The 18,015-nt window shown below is 32.0% G+C and overlaps 1 protein-coding gene across 1 annotated transcript in view; it reads left to right on the top strand.

Annotated features, from left to right (window-relative positions):
• The first annotated feature begins 9,039 nt into the window (after nucleotides 1-9,039).
• Nucleotides 9,040-18,015, top strand: part of LOC134683388 (2-hydroxyacyl-CoA lyase 2-like) — a 31,665-nt gene continuing 22,689 nt past the window's right edge. The window contains exons 1-3 of the mRNA XM_063542670.1: nucleotides 9,040-9,179; nucleotides 11,719-11,833; nucleotides 14,363-14,463. Coding sequence (XP_063398740.1) covers nucleotides 9,071-9,179; nucleotides 11,719-11,833; nucleotides 14,363-14,463 — 325 coding nt within the window. The 5' untranslated portion in view covers nucleotides 9,040-9,070. The remainder of the gene's footprint in view (nucleotides 9,180-11,718; nucleotides 11,834-14,362; nucleotides 14,464-18,015) is intronic.

Below are 18,015 nucleotides of genomic sequence, written 5' to 3'. Positions count from 1 at the left end.
ATCTCCATCCAAGTCACAATATGTCATAGTAAACCATTATACATGTAGATCAAAGCTAATGAGACAAATCTCCATCCAAGTCACAATATGTCATAGTAAACCATTATACATATAGATCAAAGCTTATGAAACAAATCTCCATCCAAGTCACAATATGTCATAGTAAACCATCATATATGTAGATCAAAGCTAAAGAGACAAATATCCATCCAATTCACAATATGTCATAGTAAACCATCATATATGTAGATCAAAGCTAAAGAGACAAATATCCATCCAATTCACAATATGTCATAGTAAACCATCATACATGTAGATCAAAGCTAATGAAACAAATCTCCATCCAAGTCACAATATGTCATAGTAAACCATCATACATGTAGATCAAAGCTAATGAAACAAATCTCCATCCAAGTCACAATATGTCATAGTAAACCATCATACTTGTAGATCAAAGCTAATGAGACAAATCTCCATCCAAGTCACAATATGTCATAGTAAACCATCATATATGTAGATCAAAGCTAAAGAGACAAATATCCATCCAAGTCACAATATGTCATAGTAAACCATCATACATGTAGATCAAAGCTAAAGAGACAAATATCCATCCAAGTCACAATATGTCATAGTAAACCATCATATATGTAGATCAAAGCTAAAGAGACAAATATCCATCCAAGTCACAATATGTCATAGTAAACCATCATACATGTAGATCAAAGCTAATGAGACAAATCTCCATCCAATTCACAATATGTCATAGTAAACCATCATACATGTAGATCAAAGCTAATGAAACAAATCTCTATCCAAGTCACAATATGTCATAGTAAACCATCATACATGTAGATCAAAGCTAATGAAACAAATCTCCATCCAAGTCACAATATGTCATAGTAAACCATCATGCATGTAGATCAAAGCTAATGAAACAAATCTCCATCCAAGTCACAATATGTCATAGTAAACCATCATACATGTAGATCAAAGCTAATGAGACAAATCTCCATCTAAGTCACAATATGTCATAGTAAACCATCATACATATAGATCAAAGCTAATGAGACAAATCTCCATCCAAGTCACAATATGTCATAGTAAACCATCATACATGTAGATCAAAGCTAATGAAACAAATCTCCATCCAAGTCACAATATGTCAGAGTAAACCATCATTCATGTAGATCAAAGCTAATGAAACAAATCTCCATCCAAGTCACAATATGTCATAGTAAACCATCATACATATAGATCAAAGCTAATGAAACAAATCTCCATCTAAGTCACAATATGTCATAGTAAACCATCATACATATAGATCAAAGCTATAGAGACAAATCTCCATCCAAGTCACAATATGTCATAGTAAACCATCATACATATAGATCAAAGCTAATGAAACAAATCTCCATCCAAGTCACAATATGTCATAGTAAACCATCATACATATAGATCAAAGCTATAGAGACAAATCTCCATCCAAGTCACAATATGTCATAGTAAACCATCATATATGTAGATCAAAGCTAATGAGACAAATCTCCATCCAAGTCACAATATGTCATAGTAAACCATCATACATGTAGATCAAAGCTAATGAGACAAATCTCCATCCAAGTCACAATATGTCATAATAAACCATCATACATATAGATCAAAACTTATGAGACAAATCTTCATCCAAGTCACAATATGTCATAGTAAACCATCATACATGTAGATCAAAGCTAATGACACAAATCTCCATCCAAGTCACAGCATGTCATAGTAAACCATTATATATGTAGATCAAAGCTTATGAGACAAATCTCCATGCAAGTCACAATATGTCATAGTAAACCATCATACATGTAGATCAAAGCTAATGAAACAAATCTCCATCCAAGTCACAATATGTCATAGTAAACCATCATGCATGTAGATCAAAGCTAATGAAACAAATCTCCATCCAAGTCACAATATGTCATAGTAAACCATCATACATGTAGATCAAAGCTAATGAGACAAATCTCCATCTAAGTCACAATATGTCATAGTAAACCATCATACATATAGATCAAAGCTAATGAGACAAATCTCCATCCAAGTCACAATATGTCATAGTAAACCATCATACATGTAGATCAAAGCTAATGAAACAAATCTCCATCCAAGTCACAATATGTCAGAGTAAACCATCATTCATGTAGATCAAAGCTAATGAAACAAATCTCCATCCAAGTCACAATATGTCATAGTAAACCATCATACATATAGATCAAAGCTAATGAAACAAATCTCCATCTAAGTCACAATATGTCATAGTAAACCATCATACATATAGATCAAAGCTATAGAGACAAATCTCCATCCAAGTCACAATATGTCATAGTAAACCATCATACATATAGATCAAAGCTAATGAAACAAATCTCCATCTAAGTCACAATATGTCATAGTAAACCATCATACATATAGATCAAAGCTATAGAGACAAATCTCCATCCAAGTCACAATATGTCATAGTAAACCATCATATATGTAGATCAAAGCTAATGAGACAAATCTCCATCCAAGTCACAATATGTCATAGTAAACCATCATACATGTAGATCAAAGCTAATGAGACAAATCTCCATCCAAGTCACAATATGTCATAATAAACCATCATACATATAGATCAAAACTTATGAGACAAATCTTCATCCAAGTCACAATATGTCATAGTAAACCATCATACATGTAGATCAAAGCTAATGACACAAATCTCCATCCAAGTCACAGCATGTCATAGTAAACCATTATATATGTAGATCAAAGCTTATGAGACAAATCTCCATGCAAGTCACAATATGTCATAGTAAACCATCATACATGTAGATCAAAGCTAATGACACAAATCTCCATCCAAGTCACAGCATGTCATAGTAAACCATTATATATGTAGATCAAAGCTTATGAGACAAATCTCCATGCAAGTCACAATATGTCATAGTAAACCATCATACATATAGATCAAAGCTAATGAGACAAATCTCCATCCAAGTCACAATATGTCATAGTAAACCATTATACATATAGATCAAAGCTAATGAGACAAATCTCCATCCAAGTCACAATATGTCATAGTAAACCATCATACATGTAGATCAAAGGTAATGAGACAAATCTCCATTCAAGTCACAATATGTCATAGTAAACCATCATACATATTGATCAAAGCTAATGAAACAAATCTCCATCCAAGACACAATATGTCATAGTAAGCCATCATACATGTAGATCAAAGCTCAGTCTTCAACAAGAGCCTTGGCAACCTATAAAAGGGCCCAACAAAGAACTAGTGTAAAACCAGTTAAACAAGAAAACCAAAGGTCCTATCTATATAAATAACAATAAACAAGAAACACTTATGTATCACATAAAAGACCCAATAAATACTGAACATCAGACATGAGGGAGGTGCCCTACAAGATATAGATCAATAAATACTGAACATCAGACATGAGGGAGGTGCCCTACTAGATAAAGACCAATATTAACTTGTATTTTTATTTCAGGGAAGAGGTGCCTATCATGATATAGATCAATAACAACTTGTATTTTTATTTCAGGGAAGAGGTGCTATCATGATATAGATCAATAACAAATTGTATTTTTATTTCAGGGAAGAGGTGCCTATCATGATATAGATCAATAACAAATTGTATTTTTATTTCAGGGAAGAGGTACCTTACAGGATATAGATCAATAACAACTTGTATTTTTATTTCAGTGAAAAGGTACCTTACAGAATATAGATCAATAACAACTTGTTGTATTTTTATTTAAGGGAAGAGTTGCCTTACAGGATATAGATCAATAACAACTTGTTATATTTTTTTAAGGGAAGATGTGCCTTACAGGATATAGATCAACAACAAATTGTATTTTTATTTCAGTGAAAAGGTACCTTACAGAATATAGATCAATAACAACTTGTATTTTTATTTCAGGGAAGAGGTGCCTTACAGGATATAGTTCAATATAAAAAAAAAGATGTGGTATGATTGCCAATGAGACAACTATCCACAAAAGACCAAAATGACACAAACATTAACAATTATAGGTCACCCTACGGCCTTCAACAATGAGCAAAGCCCATAGCCCATTTAATCAGCTATAAAAGGCCCTGATAAGACAATGTAAAACAATTCAAGCTATAAAACTAACGTCCTAATTTATGTAAAAAAATGAACGAAAAACAAATATTTAACACATAAACAAACGACAACCACTGAATTACAGGCTCCTATTTTTATTTCAGGGAAGAGGTGCCTTACAGAATATAGAGCATTAACAACTTGTTATGTCATTTTAGGGAAGAGGTGCCTTACAGGATATAGATCATTAACAACTTGTTATGTCATTTTAGGGAAGAGGTGCCTTACAGGATATAGAGCATTAACAACTTGTTATGTCATTTTAGGGAAGAGGTGCCTTACAGGATATAGATCATTAACAACTTGTTATGTCATTTTAGGGAAGAGGTGCCTTACAGTATATAGATCATTAACAACTTGTAACTTCATTTTAGGGAAGAGGTGCCTTACAGTATATAGATTATTAACAACTTGTTATTTCATTTTAGGGAAGAGGTGCCTTACAGGATATAGATTATTAACAACTTGTAATTTCATTTTAGGGAAGAGTTGCCTTACAGAATATAGATCATTAACAACTTGTAATTTCATTTTAGGGAAGAGGTGCCTTACAGGATATAGACCAATAGTAACTTGTAATTTCATTTTAGGGAAGAGGTGCCTTACAGGATATAGATCATTGACAACTTGTTATTTCATTTTAGGGAAGAGGTGCCTTACAGGATATAGACCAATAGTAACTTGTAATTTCATTTTAGGGAAGAGTTGCCTTACAGAATATAGATCATTGACAACTTGTTATTTCATTTTAGGGAAGAGGTGCCTTACAGAATATAGATCATTAACAACTTGTTATTTCATTTTAGGGAAGAGGTGCCTTACAGGATATAGATCATTAACAACTTGTAATTTCATTTTAGGGAAGAGGTGCCTTACAGAATATAGATCATTAACAACTTGTAATTTCATTTTAGGGAAGAGGTGCCTTACAGAATATAGATCATTAACAACTTGTTATTTCATTTTAGGGAAGAGGTGCCTTACAGAATATAGATCATTAACAACTTGTAATTTCATTTTAGGGAAGAGGTGCCTTACAGAATATAGATCATTAACAACTTGTTATTTCATTTTAGGGAAGAGGTGCCTTACAGGATATAGATCATTAACAACTTGTAATTTCATTTTAGGGAAGAGGTGCCTTACAGAATATAGATCATTAACAACTTGTAATTTCATTTTAGGGAAGAGGTGCCTTACAGGATATAGACCAATAGTAACTTGTAATTTCATTTTAGGGAAGAGGTGCCTTACAGGATATAGATCATTGACAACTTGTTATTTCATTTTAGGGAAGAGGTGCCTTACAGGATATAGACCAATAGTAACTTGTAATTTCATTTTAGGGAAGAGTTGCCTTACAGAATATAGATCATTAACAACTTGTAATTTCATTTTAGGGAAGAGGTGCCTTACAGAATATAGATCATTAACAACTTGTTATTTCATTTTAGGGAAGAGGTGCCTTACAGAATATAGATCATTAACAACTTGTAATTTCATTTTAGGGAAGAGGTGCCTTACAGGATATAGACCAATAGTAACTTGTAATTTCATTTTAGGGAAGAGTTGCCTTACAGAATATAGATCATTGACAACTTGTTATTTCATTTTAGGGAAGAGGTGCCTTACAGAATATAGATCATTAACAACTTGTTATTTCATTTTAGGGAAGAGGTGCCTTACAGGATATAGATCATTAACAACTTGTAATTTCATTTTAGGGAAGAGGTGCCTTACAGAATATAGATCATTAACAACTTGTAATTTCATTTTAGGGAAGAGGTGCCTTACAGAATATAGATCATTAACAACTTGTTATTTCATTTTAGGGAAGAGGTGCCTTACAGAATATAGATCATTAACAACTTGTAATTTCATTTTAGGGAAGAGGTGCCTTACAGAATATAGATCATTAACAACTTGTTATTTCATTTTAGGGAAGAGGTGCCTTACAGGATATAGATCATTAACAACTTGTAATTTCATTTTAGGGAAGAGGTGCCTTACAGAATATAGATCATTAACAACTTGTAATTTCATTTTAGGGAAGAGGTGCCTTACAGGATATAGACCAATAGTAACTTGTAATTTCATTTTAGGGAAGAGGTGCCTTACAGGATATAGATCATTGACAACTTGTTATTTCATTTTAGGGAAGAGGTGCCTTACAGGATATAGACCAATAGTAACTTGTAATTTCATTTTAGGGAAGAGTTGCCTTACAGAATATAGATCATTAACAACTTGTAATTTCATTTTAGGGAAGAGGTGCCTTACAGAATATAGATCATTAACAACTTGTAATTTCATTTTAGGGAAGAGGTGCCTTACAGAATATAGATCATTAACAACTTGTTATTTCATTTTAGGGAAGAGGTGCCTTACAGGATATAGATCATTAACAACTTGTAATTTCATTTTAGGGAAGAGGTGCCTTACAGAATATAGATCATTAACAACTTGTAATTTCATTTTAGGGAAGAGGTGCCTTACAGGATATAGACCAATAGTAACTTGTAATTTCATTTTAGGGAAGAGGTGCCTTACAGGATATAGATCATTGACAACTTGTTATTTCATTTTAGGGAAGAGGTGCCTTACAGGATATAGACCAATAGTAACTTGTAATTTCATTTTAGGGAAGAGTTGCCTTACAGAATATAGATCATTAACAACTTGTAATTTCATTTTAGGGAAGAGGTGCCTTACAGAATATAGATCATTAACAACTTGTTATTTCATTTTAGGGAAGAGGTGCCTTACAGAATATAGATCATTAACAACTTGTAATTTCATTTTAGGGAAGAGGTGCCTTACAGAATATAGATCATTAACAACTTGTAATTTCATTTTAGGGAAGAGGTGCCTTACAGGATATAGATCATTAACAACTTGTAATTTCATTTTAGGGAAGAGGTGCCTTACAGGATATAGACCAATAGTAACTTGTAATTTCATTTTAGGGAAGAGGTGCCTTACAGGATATAGATCATTGACAACTTGTTATTTCATTTTAGGGAAGAGGTGCCTTACAGGATATAGACCAATAGTAACTTGTAATTTCATTTTAGGGAAGAGTTGCCTTACAGAATATAGATCATTAACAACTTGTAATTTCATTTTAGGGAAGAGGTGCCTTACAGAATATAGATCATTAACAACTTGTTATTTCATTTTAGGGAAGAGGTGCCTTACAGAATATAGATCATTAACAACTTGTAATTTCATTTTAGGGAAGAGGTGCCTTACAGAATATAGATCATTAACAACTTGTAATTTCATTTTAGGGAAGAGGTGCCTTACAGGATATAGATCATTAACAACTTGTAATTTCATTTTAGGGAAGAGGTGCCTTACAGGATATAGACCAATAGTAACTTGTAATTTCATTTTAGGGAAGAGGTGCCTTACAGGATATAGATCATTGACAACTTGTTATTTCATTTTAGGGAAGAGGTGCCTTACAGGATATAGACCAATAGTAACTTGTAATTTCATTTTAGGGAAGAGTTGCCTTACAGAATATAGATCATTAACAACTTGTAATTTCATTTTAGGGAAGAGGTGCCTTACAGAATATAGATCATTAACAACTTGTTATTTCATTTTAGGGAAGAGGTGCCTTACAGAATATAGATCATTAACAACTTGTAATTTCATTTTAGGGAAGAGGTGCCTTACAGAATATAGATCATTAACAACTTGTAATTTCATTTTAGGGAAGAGGTGCCTTACAGGATATAGATCATTAACAACTTGTAATTTCATTTTAGGGAAGAGGTGCCTTACAGGATATAGACCAATAGTAACTTGTAATTTCATTTTAGGGAAGAGGTGCCTTACAGGATATAGATCATTGACAACTTGTTATTTCATTTTAGGGAAGAGGTGCCTTACAGGATATAGACCAATAGTAACTTGTAATTTCATTTTAGGGAAGAGTTGCCTTACAGAATATAGATCATTAACAACTTGTAATTTCATTTTAGGGAAGAGGTGCCTTACAGAATATAGATCATTAACAACTTGTTATTTCATTTTAGGGAAGAGGTGCCTTACAGAATATAGATCATTAACAACTTGTAATTTCATTTTAGGGAAGAGGTGCCTTACAGAATATAGATCATTAACAACTTGTAATTTCATTTTAGGGAAGAGGTGCCTTACAGGATATAGATCATTAACAACTTGTAATTTCATTTTAGGGAAGAGGTGCCTTACAGAATATAGATCATTAACAACTTGTTATTTCATTTTAGGGAAGAGGTGCCTTACAGAATATAGATCATTAACAACTTGTAATTTCATTTTAGGGAAGAGGTGCCTTACAGAATATAGATCATTAACAACTTGTAATTTCATTTTAGGGAAGAGGTGCCTTACAGGATATAGATCATTAACAACTTGTTATTTCATTTTAGGGAAGAGGTGCCTTACAGAATATAGATCATTAACAACTTGTAATTTCATTTTAGGGAAGAGGTGCCTTACAGAATATAGATCATTAACAACTTGTAATTTCATTTTAGGGAAGAGGTGCCTTACAGGATATAGATCATTAACAACTTGTTATTTCATTTTAGGGAAGAGGTGCCTTACAGGATATAGATCATTAACAACTTGTAATTTCATTTTAGGGAAGAGGTGCCTTACAGAATATAGATCATTAACAACTTGTAATTTCATTTTAGGGAAGAGGTGCCTTACAGAATATAGATCATTAACAACTTGTAATTTCATTTTAGGGAAGAGGTGCCTTACAGGATATAGACCAATAGTAACTTGTAATTTCATTTTAGGGAAGAGGTGCCTTACAGGATATAGACCAATAGTAACTTGTAATTTCATTTTAGGGAAGAGGTGCCTTACAGGATATAGACCAGATGTCTTTATTTAAACCTTTATGTAAATACTGTGCTACAATCACAAAAGTTAGAGATATCGTTCCTACATTGAAAACAGCTTTAAATGAGGCCCAGTCTGGCACACCAGGTAAGCTTTCATATCTTTACGAGAAAAAACTTTTGAATAATACAAGTCTTGCATACTTGGCAGGATGTAGTACCTATACTTAAATCAACTTGAAACCATGTCCAGTAGGGCACACCATGCAATTAAGGTTTCTTGTAGAGAGCTTTCAAATAAGCCAGGTCAGGCACACTTGGCAGGATATAGCTTGGATTACCCTTTTATATTTTTTACACCTTTTATTATCTGTATTATCTTCTAAACCTTTGATTACTCTGTAATATCTTCTGCACTTCTGATTACCTTTTAATATCTTCTACAACTTTTTTGACCCTGAAATATATTCTACACCTTTGTTGACCCTGAGGTAACTTCTTTACCTTTGATCCACCTGTGATAAGTTCTGTACACCTTTGATTTCTTTGAAATATCTTATCAATTTTTGTTTACTCTGTGATGTTGAACATATCTATCCAATCAAACTAGAGATAAAGGATACAAAAGATGCGTCTGTGTCATATCTTGACTTACATCTACGACAAAAGAGATATGATTTCAGCTTCCCAATTGTGAATTTTCCATTTCTATGAAGCAATATTCCAGCAGTGCATGCATATATCTCCCAATTGATACGATATTACCAGGCTTGTATTTCCTATCATAATTTCTGGGATAGAGGATTGCTGCTCACAAGGAAGATATTAAACAAAGAGATCCAAATGATGAATTTGAAATCATCCCTCGGTTAATTTTAGGGATGCCCATCACAAGTTGGTTGACCATTATGGAATAACCTTTTCACAGATGAATATGTTTCTAATGTCATAACTACAATACCCTTCCCTTTTTAGCTCACCTGGCTTTTCTCATCACTTGGTGTCCACTTGGTGTCCATAATCCATCGTCATTGTCCCTCGTCGTCTTGCTTCATCGTTAACTTTTACAAAAATCTTCTCCTCTGAAACTATTTGGCCAAATTAAACCAAACACAATCATCATTGGGGTATCTAGTTTAAAAAATGTGTGGCGTGACCCGGCCAACCAACCAAGATGGCTGCCATGGATAAAAACAAAACATAGGGGTAAAATGTAGATTTTGGCTTATAACTCTGGAACCAAAGCATTTAGAGCAAATCTGACAAGGGAATTGTTGATCAAGTCAAAATATAGCTGCTCTGAAATTTCAGACAAATTGGACAATCGGTTGTTGGGTTGCTGTCCCTGAATTGGCAATTTTAAGTAAATTTAGCGGTTTTTGGTTCATATGTTGAATATAATAATAGATAGAGATAAACTGTAAACAGCAATAATGATCAGCAAAGTAAGATCTTCAAATAAAACAACATGACCAAAATGGTCAGTTGACCCTTAAGGAGTTATTGCCCTTTATAGTCAATTTTAACAAATTTTTCGTAAATTTTTGTAATCTTTTACAAAAATCTTCACCTGAAACTACAAGGCCAATTTAAACCATACTTGGCCACAATTATCATTGGGGTTTCTAGTTTAAAAAATGTGTGGTGTGACGCGGCCAATCAACCAAAACGGCCACCATGGCTAAAAATAGAACCTAGGGGATAAAATATGGATTTTGGCTTATAACTCTTAAACAGAAGCATTTAGAGCAAATCTGACAAGGTGTGAAATTGTTCATCAAGTTAAGATCTATGTGACCTGAAATTTTCAGATGAATTGGACAACAGGTTGTTGTGGTGCTGCCCCTGAATTGGTAATTTTTAAGGAAATTTTGTCGTTTTGGGTTATTATCTTGAATATTACTGTAGATAGAGATAAACTGTAAACATCAAAAATGTTCAGCAAAGGTAGATCTGTAAAAAATTCAGCATGACAAAAATGGTCAGTTGACCCTTAAGGAGTTACAGCCCTTTACAGTCATTTTTTAACAATTTTCATAAATTTTGTTAATTTTTGTAAGTTTTTAACACAATATTTTCCTCTGCAACTAATGGGCCAAGTTCATTAAAGATGAAGACAATTGTAAGTAGCAAGAATGTTCAGTTAAGTAAGATCTACAAACACATCACCATCACCAAAACACAATTTTGTCATTAATCAATCTTTGTCTTTTGTTGAATATGCACATAGATCAAGGTGAGCAACACAGGCTCTAAAGAGCCTATAGTTACAAATGTGACTTACTGAATTAGACTATTTACTGGATTTGTAATAATATAAGCAACACAACTGGTGCAACATGTTGAGCAGGATTTGCTTACCCTTTTGGAGCATCTGATATCACCCATAGTTTTGGTTGGGTTGGTGTTGCTAATTCTTTAGTTTTCTATGTTGTATCTTCTGTACTATTATTTGTCTGTTTGTCTTTTTATTTTTAGCCATTGTACATGTGTTGTCAGTTTATTTTCTATGATCTATCTATGACTGTCCCTTTGGTATCTTTTGTCCCTCTATTATACACATATGACATTGTTTTACAGGTCAAGTTAGTGTTGAGTTTCCCATTGATGTATTATACCCATATGACATAGTTTTCAAGGTCAAGTTTTGTCGAGTCTCCAATTGATGTATATTACATATTTTGCAGGTCCAGTTTTTGTTGAGTTTCCCATTGATGTATTATACCCATATGACATAGTTTACTCACAGCTAGGTGTGAAGGAGAATGGACCAGTAAATTTTGTTCAACGAATAATTAATTGGTAAGTCATAAATTAGTTGAAAAAAAAAATACAAGGTTATCATGGCCTTTAACTGGCAAAACTTTATTTTCATATTTTAAGTAGAGCTTATTTGTTGAAGCACTATGTCACACTCTGTTCAAAGAATTCCGAATATTTCAAACATAAGACAGTTATTGGTGTTCGTCAAGAGGATAATCTGAGCCCTACATTGTTTAAACTTTTCATAAATGATTTACCTGAAATATTTGATTCTAGCTGTTGCCCAGTTTTACTAAACAACAGTAGCCTTAACTGTTTAATGTATGAAGATGACCTCATTATGATTTCTGAAACTTCATCTGGATTACAAAATTGTTTAGATAATTTAATGGATAATTGTAGTAAATGGGGACTAGAAATTAATATGAAAAAAACAAAAGTATTAATTTTTATTCTAATATGACGTTCTTATTACGCTTTGTAAACAAAGCCGTGTTCTAATGAGCATAAAAAATATGTTTGACACATGTGCACGCACTTACTGTGTATATACACGTTATTTTCATCGTTATCCTTTAAAATGTATACATTTAAGCAGCAGGAATAAACTTTTATTATATATTTTTTATAAAACAACACATATTTACCCTGCTTGTAGTTTTTAAACTTATCAAATATGAAATGTAATGCACAGACTCCTCGGGAAAAAACGGGAAAAGCTGGAACATTTTTACGGTATTTTCGTACGCTTCGACCTATAAAATTACTGTATATGTCCTATTAGAATCGAAATAATTCCTTCATGTCATGCTCTATGCTCATTTTAACATGGGTAGGCATTATATTTGACCACATTTTACACCTCACTAACGCTCAGTGTAAAATATCGACAAATATAATGCCTACCCATGTTAAAATGAGCATAGAGCATGACACGAAGGAATTATTTCTTAAATAACACAGGAAGAATTTCAAAGGAAAAATTCACATTTAATGGTCAGCTTATTAATAATGAGAAAAAATATAATTATCCTGGCATGATATTCACTGTATCTGGCAGATTTACAGATGCTAAATTTAATCTTTATAATAAAGCATTAAAAGCCTTTTTTAAATTAAAAAGATATTTCACCAATTTTAAACCTAATATTCAAACACTTTTACATCTTTTTGACCACATGCTGAAGCCGATTTTGTTATATGGCTCAGAAATTTGGGGTCAATTCTCTCCAAATAAGTTACAATCAAAAGGAGACAACTATTTTTTCCAAATGTGCAAAGATCTAAATATTGAAAAATTACATATTAAATTTTGTAAATATTCTCTACAGGTACCTAGAAGATCAACAAACCTAGCAGTGATGGGAGAGTTGGGGCGCTACCCCCTATCTCTTGAGGTTATTCTTAATATGGCTAAATTTTGGCTCAGACTCACAGAACAAAATAACTCTCTCATTAAAGAAGCATTTGAAGAGTCTAAAATTTTATCTAAAACATATAAAGACAATTGGTTGGAAAGCATTTATTCATTATTTAAATATCTCAATTTAACCCCAGAATATTTGTTAAATCACAAATCTCATATAAAGTCAATTATCATTAAAAAACTCCGAATTAAATATGATGAAATTTGGCTTAACCAATTAAATAATGACAAACCTGGCATGGTGCAAGGAAATAAATTAAGGACCTACAGACTATTTAAAAATAATATAGGCCTTGAAAAATATTTATTGTTAAATAATTGTAAAACATTAAATGAGTTAACCAAATTTAGAATTAGTGCCCATGAACTTGAAATAGAAAAGGGAAGACATAAGGGAATACCCCCAGATAAAAGATTTTGTAAATTATGTAATAATGACATTGTTGAGGATGAAATTCATTTTCTTCTTCAATGTCCATCACTTAAAACTGAAAGGTCCAGTTTTATTTCAGATTTATCCTCTAAATTTACTAATTTTAAAACTTTAAATGACCAATCTAAATTTGTATGGTTGATGTCAAATGAAGATCCATTTGTTAATAACATAATGATTAAATTAATAGAGAGTTTTATAAAATCTAGAAGAGTTAAATTAAGCATAAACACATGAGTAGTCCAGCTCTTCTTCTAATTATAAAACGGTACTGATTGTGTTCACTCACTCATTATCTTTGAGAATATATACTGTATTTGTTGTCTCCCTTCTCTTATATAATATTGTTTTAATTTTATTGTCATGTATTGTAATTTCAATGAAAAAAATCAACACAATTATTTGTACACTTTAATATAAACTGTAATTGTACTGCTCCTCGGGGCGTCTTGATTGACAAATAAAAATTGTTGTTGTTGTTGTTGTTGTTAAGAGGTTTACTTATGTGTCTATATATCTATTGTTGTTGCATGTTGACACCATGTTTGTGATGCTATTTTAAATTGACCTTTACTTTTTTGGTAAATTTTTTCATAAGGTCGTTGTCATATTGACAAATTACCCACATTTTTTTTACTCTAAATTTCATAAAGAAAAAATTGTTTTGTATGTTTTGTAGGTACTTACATTTGAACTGTATGTTTTGTAGGTACTTACGTAATCATATATCAAATTTGTTTGCTGGAGCATTCGAAGAGAGAGACAAAACACCATTAAAACCTGTCATCCCTAAAGCTTCATCTTCACAAGGTTTGTTCAGCTTACTGTGCTATTTATTTTTCTATCAAATTACTTATATCAAATTGTTCCTTAATATAATACAAAACAAAACAATATAATATTATCTTTGTATAAATGTTTTTGTAAGATTAAAATATTGTTAGGGTTGTTCCCCATTTCCATTCTCAATAATTGATTGTTCTTAACCCTAAACGGCTCCAAATATTCTGAATCTGAACAAGCAGCAAATTTTTCTATCAATGATTTATGAATGGCAAAGTAAACATGGTTTTAAATCAGATATAGTGTATAACATTGATAAATAGATGCCATTGTCAAAGTAAACATGGTTTTAAATCAGATATAGTGTATAACATTGATAAATAGATGACATTGTCAAAGTAAACATGGTTTTAAATCAGATATAGTGTATTACATTGATAAATAGATGGCATTGTCAAAGTATCATGGTAAAAAGACATTTGCTTAAAAGTCCTGTAGCGACAAAGTCGCAGAGAACTTTAGGTTTTCACTCTGTCTGTCTGTCTGTCTGTCTGTCTGTCTATATGTTTGTCTGTCTGTCTGTCTGTCTATATGTTTGTCTGTCTGTCTGTCTGTCTGTCTGTTAGGCAAATTAGTCATCCACACATTTTTTCTTGGTTCTTGAAGATATTGATTAGATGTTTTGTTTTAAGTTTTGACATGACAAGTTATAGATCAAATTTTTGTCCCTGCCTGATGATTAAGTAAACTCATCATAGATACCAGGACTAAGTTTTGTATATACGCCAGACGCGCCTTTCGTCTACAAAAGACTCATCAGGGACTCTCTCGAGTCCAAAATTCCTAAAAGTTTTGCCAAATACAGTTAAGGTTAAGTTAAGTCCAGAGTAATGGTCCATATCTAATGCTAGAGTCCGATGATAAATCAAAATTCTGTAAAAGGAAGATAACTCATTTTTTTACAGATTAATTACATTTTTTTTTCTTTCCATTGGTAAATTGTTTGAAGAATTTTGTGGCAGGTTTGTTTGTTATTCTTTATAAAGTTATAACTGAATGCTATATATGTATCATTATCCAACGCAATCATAGGTTTGAACGTAGTTTTCAATTTAGACTCCTTTATATTTTTTCGCTTGGGCTTGTATCATATTTTCCCTTTGGTTTATATGATCCGTTCATCCTAAATTGACTCTTAAAATTCAAGAGTCTATCTAAAAATGAGGGTACATTTTTTATGGCCTTCCAAATACCGTTTCGATCCCTAACATCACTGAAGAGACATTTATTGTCGAAGTCCGGATCTGGTGTACCAAAAAAATATTGACACCTTATGTATGTGGCATTACATCGTGGCCACAAGTTAATTATTTTCTGTTTAGTATTGAATTTATATTAAGATCCATTTTGTTACATCTTGTGATCAATTTTATTTGGCAATCGCCAATGGCAGTCAGCAGGGTTAAAGAACACCAGTTGTTCGACCTGTTAGACAAATGCGTTTTGTTTAAATATACTTTTTCACTTTTTTGGTCTTTTGGAATATGTTGTTTGTGCTGTATTTAGACCCATCTACAACAAAATTTTATTTACATGTACACGTATAAAAATTGGGTTTTTATCCAACGCAATCAAAGGTTTGAACGTTTTCAATTTAGACTCGTTTACATATTATATATATGAAGTGAAATCCTTTAATAAGATTATAATCTATTTGTATTAAGGTACATTGTATATATTTCATAACATAACTTTGTGTAGATAAAAGTTGTTGACATTTTATAGTTAAGTTAGAAATCTTTATCAATTTGTGACCATTGATATTCTCGAAACTATTAATTATATTTGATGATAATTTGAAAATCAATATACCGGTATATATACTGTGTTACATGATATCTAATTTTAGAGAACTATTACTCATATCTAATGTTAGAGTGTTTTCCACACTTTTTTTTTATCATGCTTGAAGATATTGATTGATAATTTGTATGAGAATAAGAATAAGAATACTTTAATAATCCAATTATGACCCTTTTAAATTTCATACAATGATTACAATGATTTGTGTTATAACAATGAAATAATAAAATAAAATAAAATACATCACAATAGAACACTAGACAGTTATTGCATCCACATGGAGGAGAAAGTAATATGGGAGACAATCAATTTATGTAAGGATAATTCCCATTTAAACAGATATGGTGTTTCGAGCTGCAAAAAAAATGAAATGCAGCCCCAAATGGTATATAGTTTTGAAATGACAAGTTATAGATCAATTTGAATTTTTGTTTCGATTAAATAATTTTGTGCAGAGTTATGGACCTTGGACTTGGAAAATTCACTCATATATCAGTTTTCCACACTGTTTTTTGGCCTGCTTGAAGATATTGACATGATATCTTCCTTTTGTTCATACAATTACAACTTATAGAAAAAAGTAAAATGAACACAGAAGAAAATCATATCAGAAAGTCCATAATCACATGGCAAAATCAAATGACAAAACACATAAAAAACGAAAGGACAAGAACTGTCATATTCCTGACTTGGTACAGGCATTTTCAAATGTAGAAAATGGTGGATTAAACCTGGTTTTATAGCGCTTAACCTCTCACTTTGTTGAGTTTCATCAAATTCTGGTCTATTTACAAGGATGTGTGAACTAAACAGACACAATAAATAAACTAGAGGCTCTCAAGAGCTTGTGTCGCTCGCCTTGGTGTATGTGGATATTAAACAATGGACACAGATAAATTCATAAAAAAATTGTGTTTTGATGATGTTGATGTGTTTATAGATCTTACTTTACCGATCATTCTTGTTGCTACAATTATCTTTATCTGTAATGAACTTGGCACAGTAATTAGAGTGGAAAATATTTTCAAAAAATCTACAAAAATTTATGAAAAATGTAAAAAATTGACTATAAAGGGCAATAACTCCTAAAGGGGTCAACTAACCATATTGATCGTGTTGACCTATTTGTAAATCTTACTTTGCTGAACATTATTGCTGTTCACTGTTTATCTCTATCTATAATAGAATTCAAGATAATAACCAAAAACAGGAAAATTTCCTTAAAATTACCAATTCAGAGGCAGCAACCCAACAAATAGTTGATCGATTCATCTGAAATTTCCAGGGCAGATAGATCTTGAGCGATCAACAATTGCACCCATTTCAGATTTTCTCTAAATGCTTTAATTTTTTAGTTATAAGCCAAAAACTGCATTTTACCCCTATTATCTATTTTTAGCTATGGCAGCCCTATTGGTTGGTTAACCAGGTCACTGGACACAATTTTTAAATAAGATACCCCAATGATGATTGTGGCCAAGTTTGGTTAAATTTGGCCCAGTAGTTTCAGAGGAGAAGATTTTTGTAAAAGATTATTAAGATTTACAAAAAATGGTTAAAAATTGACTATAAAGGGCAATAACTCCTAAAGGGGTCAACTGACAATTTCAGTCGTGTTGACTTATTTGTAAATCTTACTTTGCTGAACATTATTGCTTTTCACTGTTTATCTCTATCTATAATATTATTCAAGATAATAACCATTTAGAGGCTCTA

This window comes from Mytilus trossulus, chromosome 9 (assembly GCF_036588685.1).
Source record: "Mytilus trossulus isolate FHL-02 chromosome 9, PNRI_Mtr1.1.1.hap1, whole genome shotgun sequence".
NCBI classification, from domain to species: domain Eukaryota; kingdom Metazoa; phylum Mollusca; class Bivalvia; order Mytilida; family Mytilidae; genus Mytilus; species Mytilus trossulus.
This window is presented reverse-complemented; position numbering and strand designations above follow the sequence as displayed.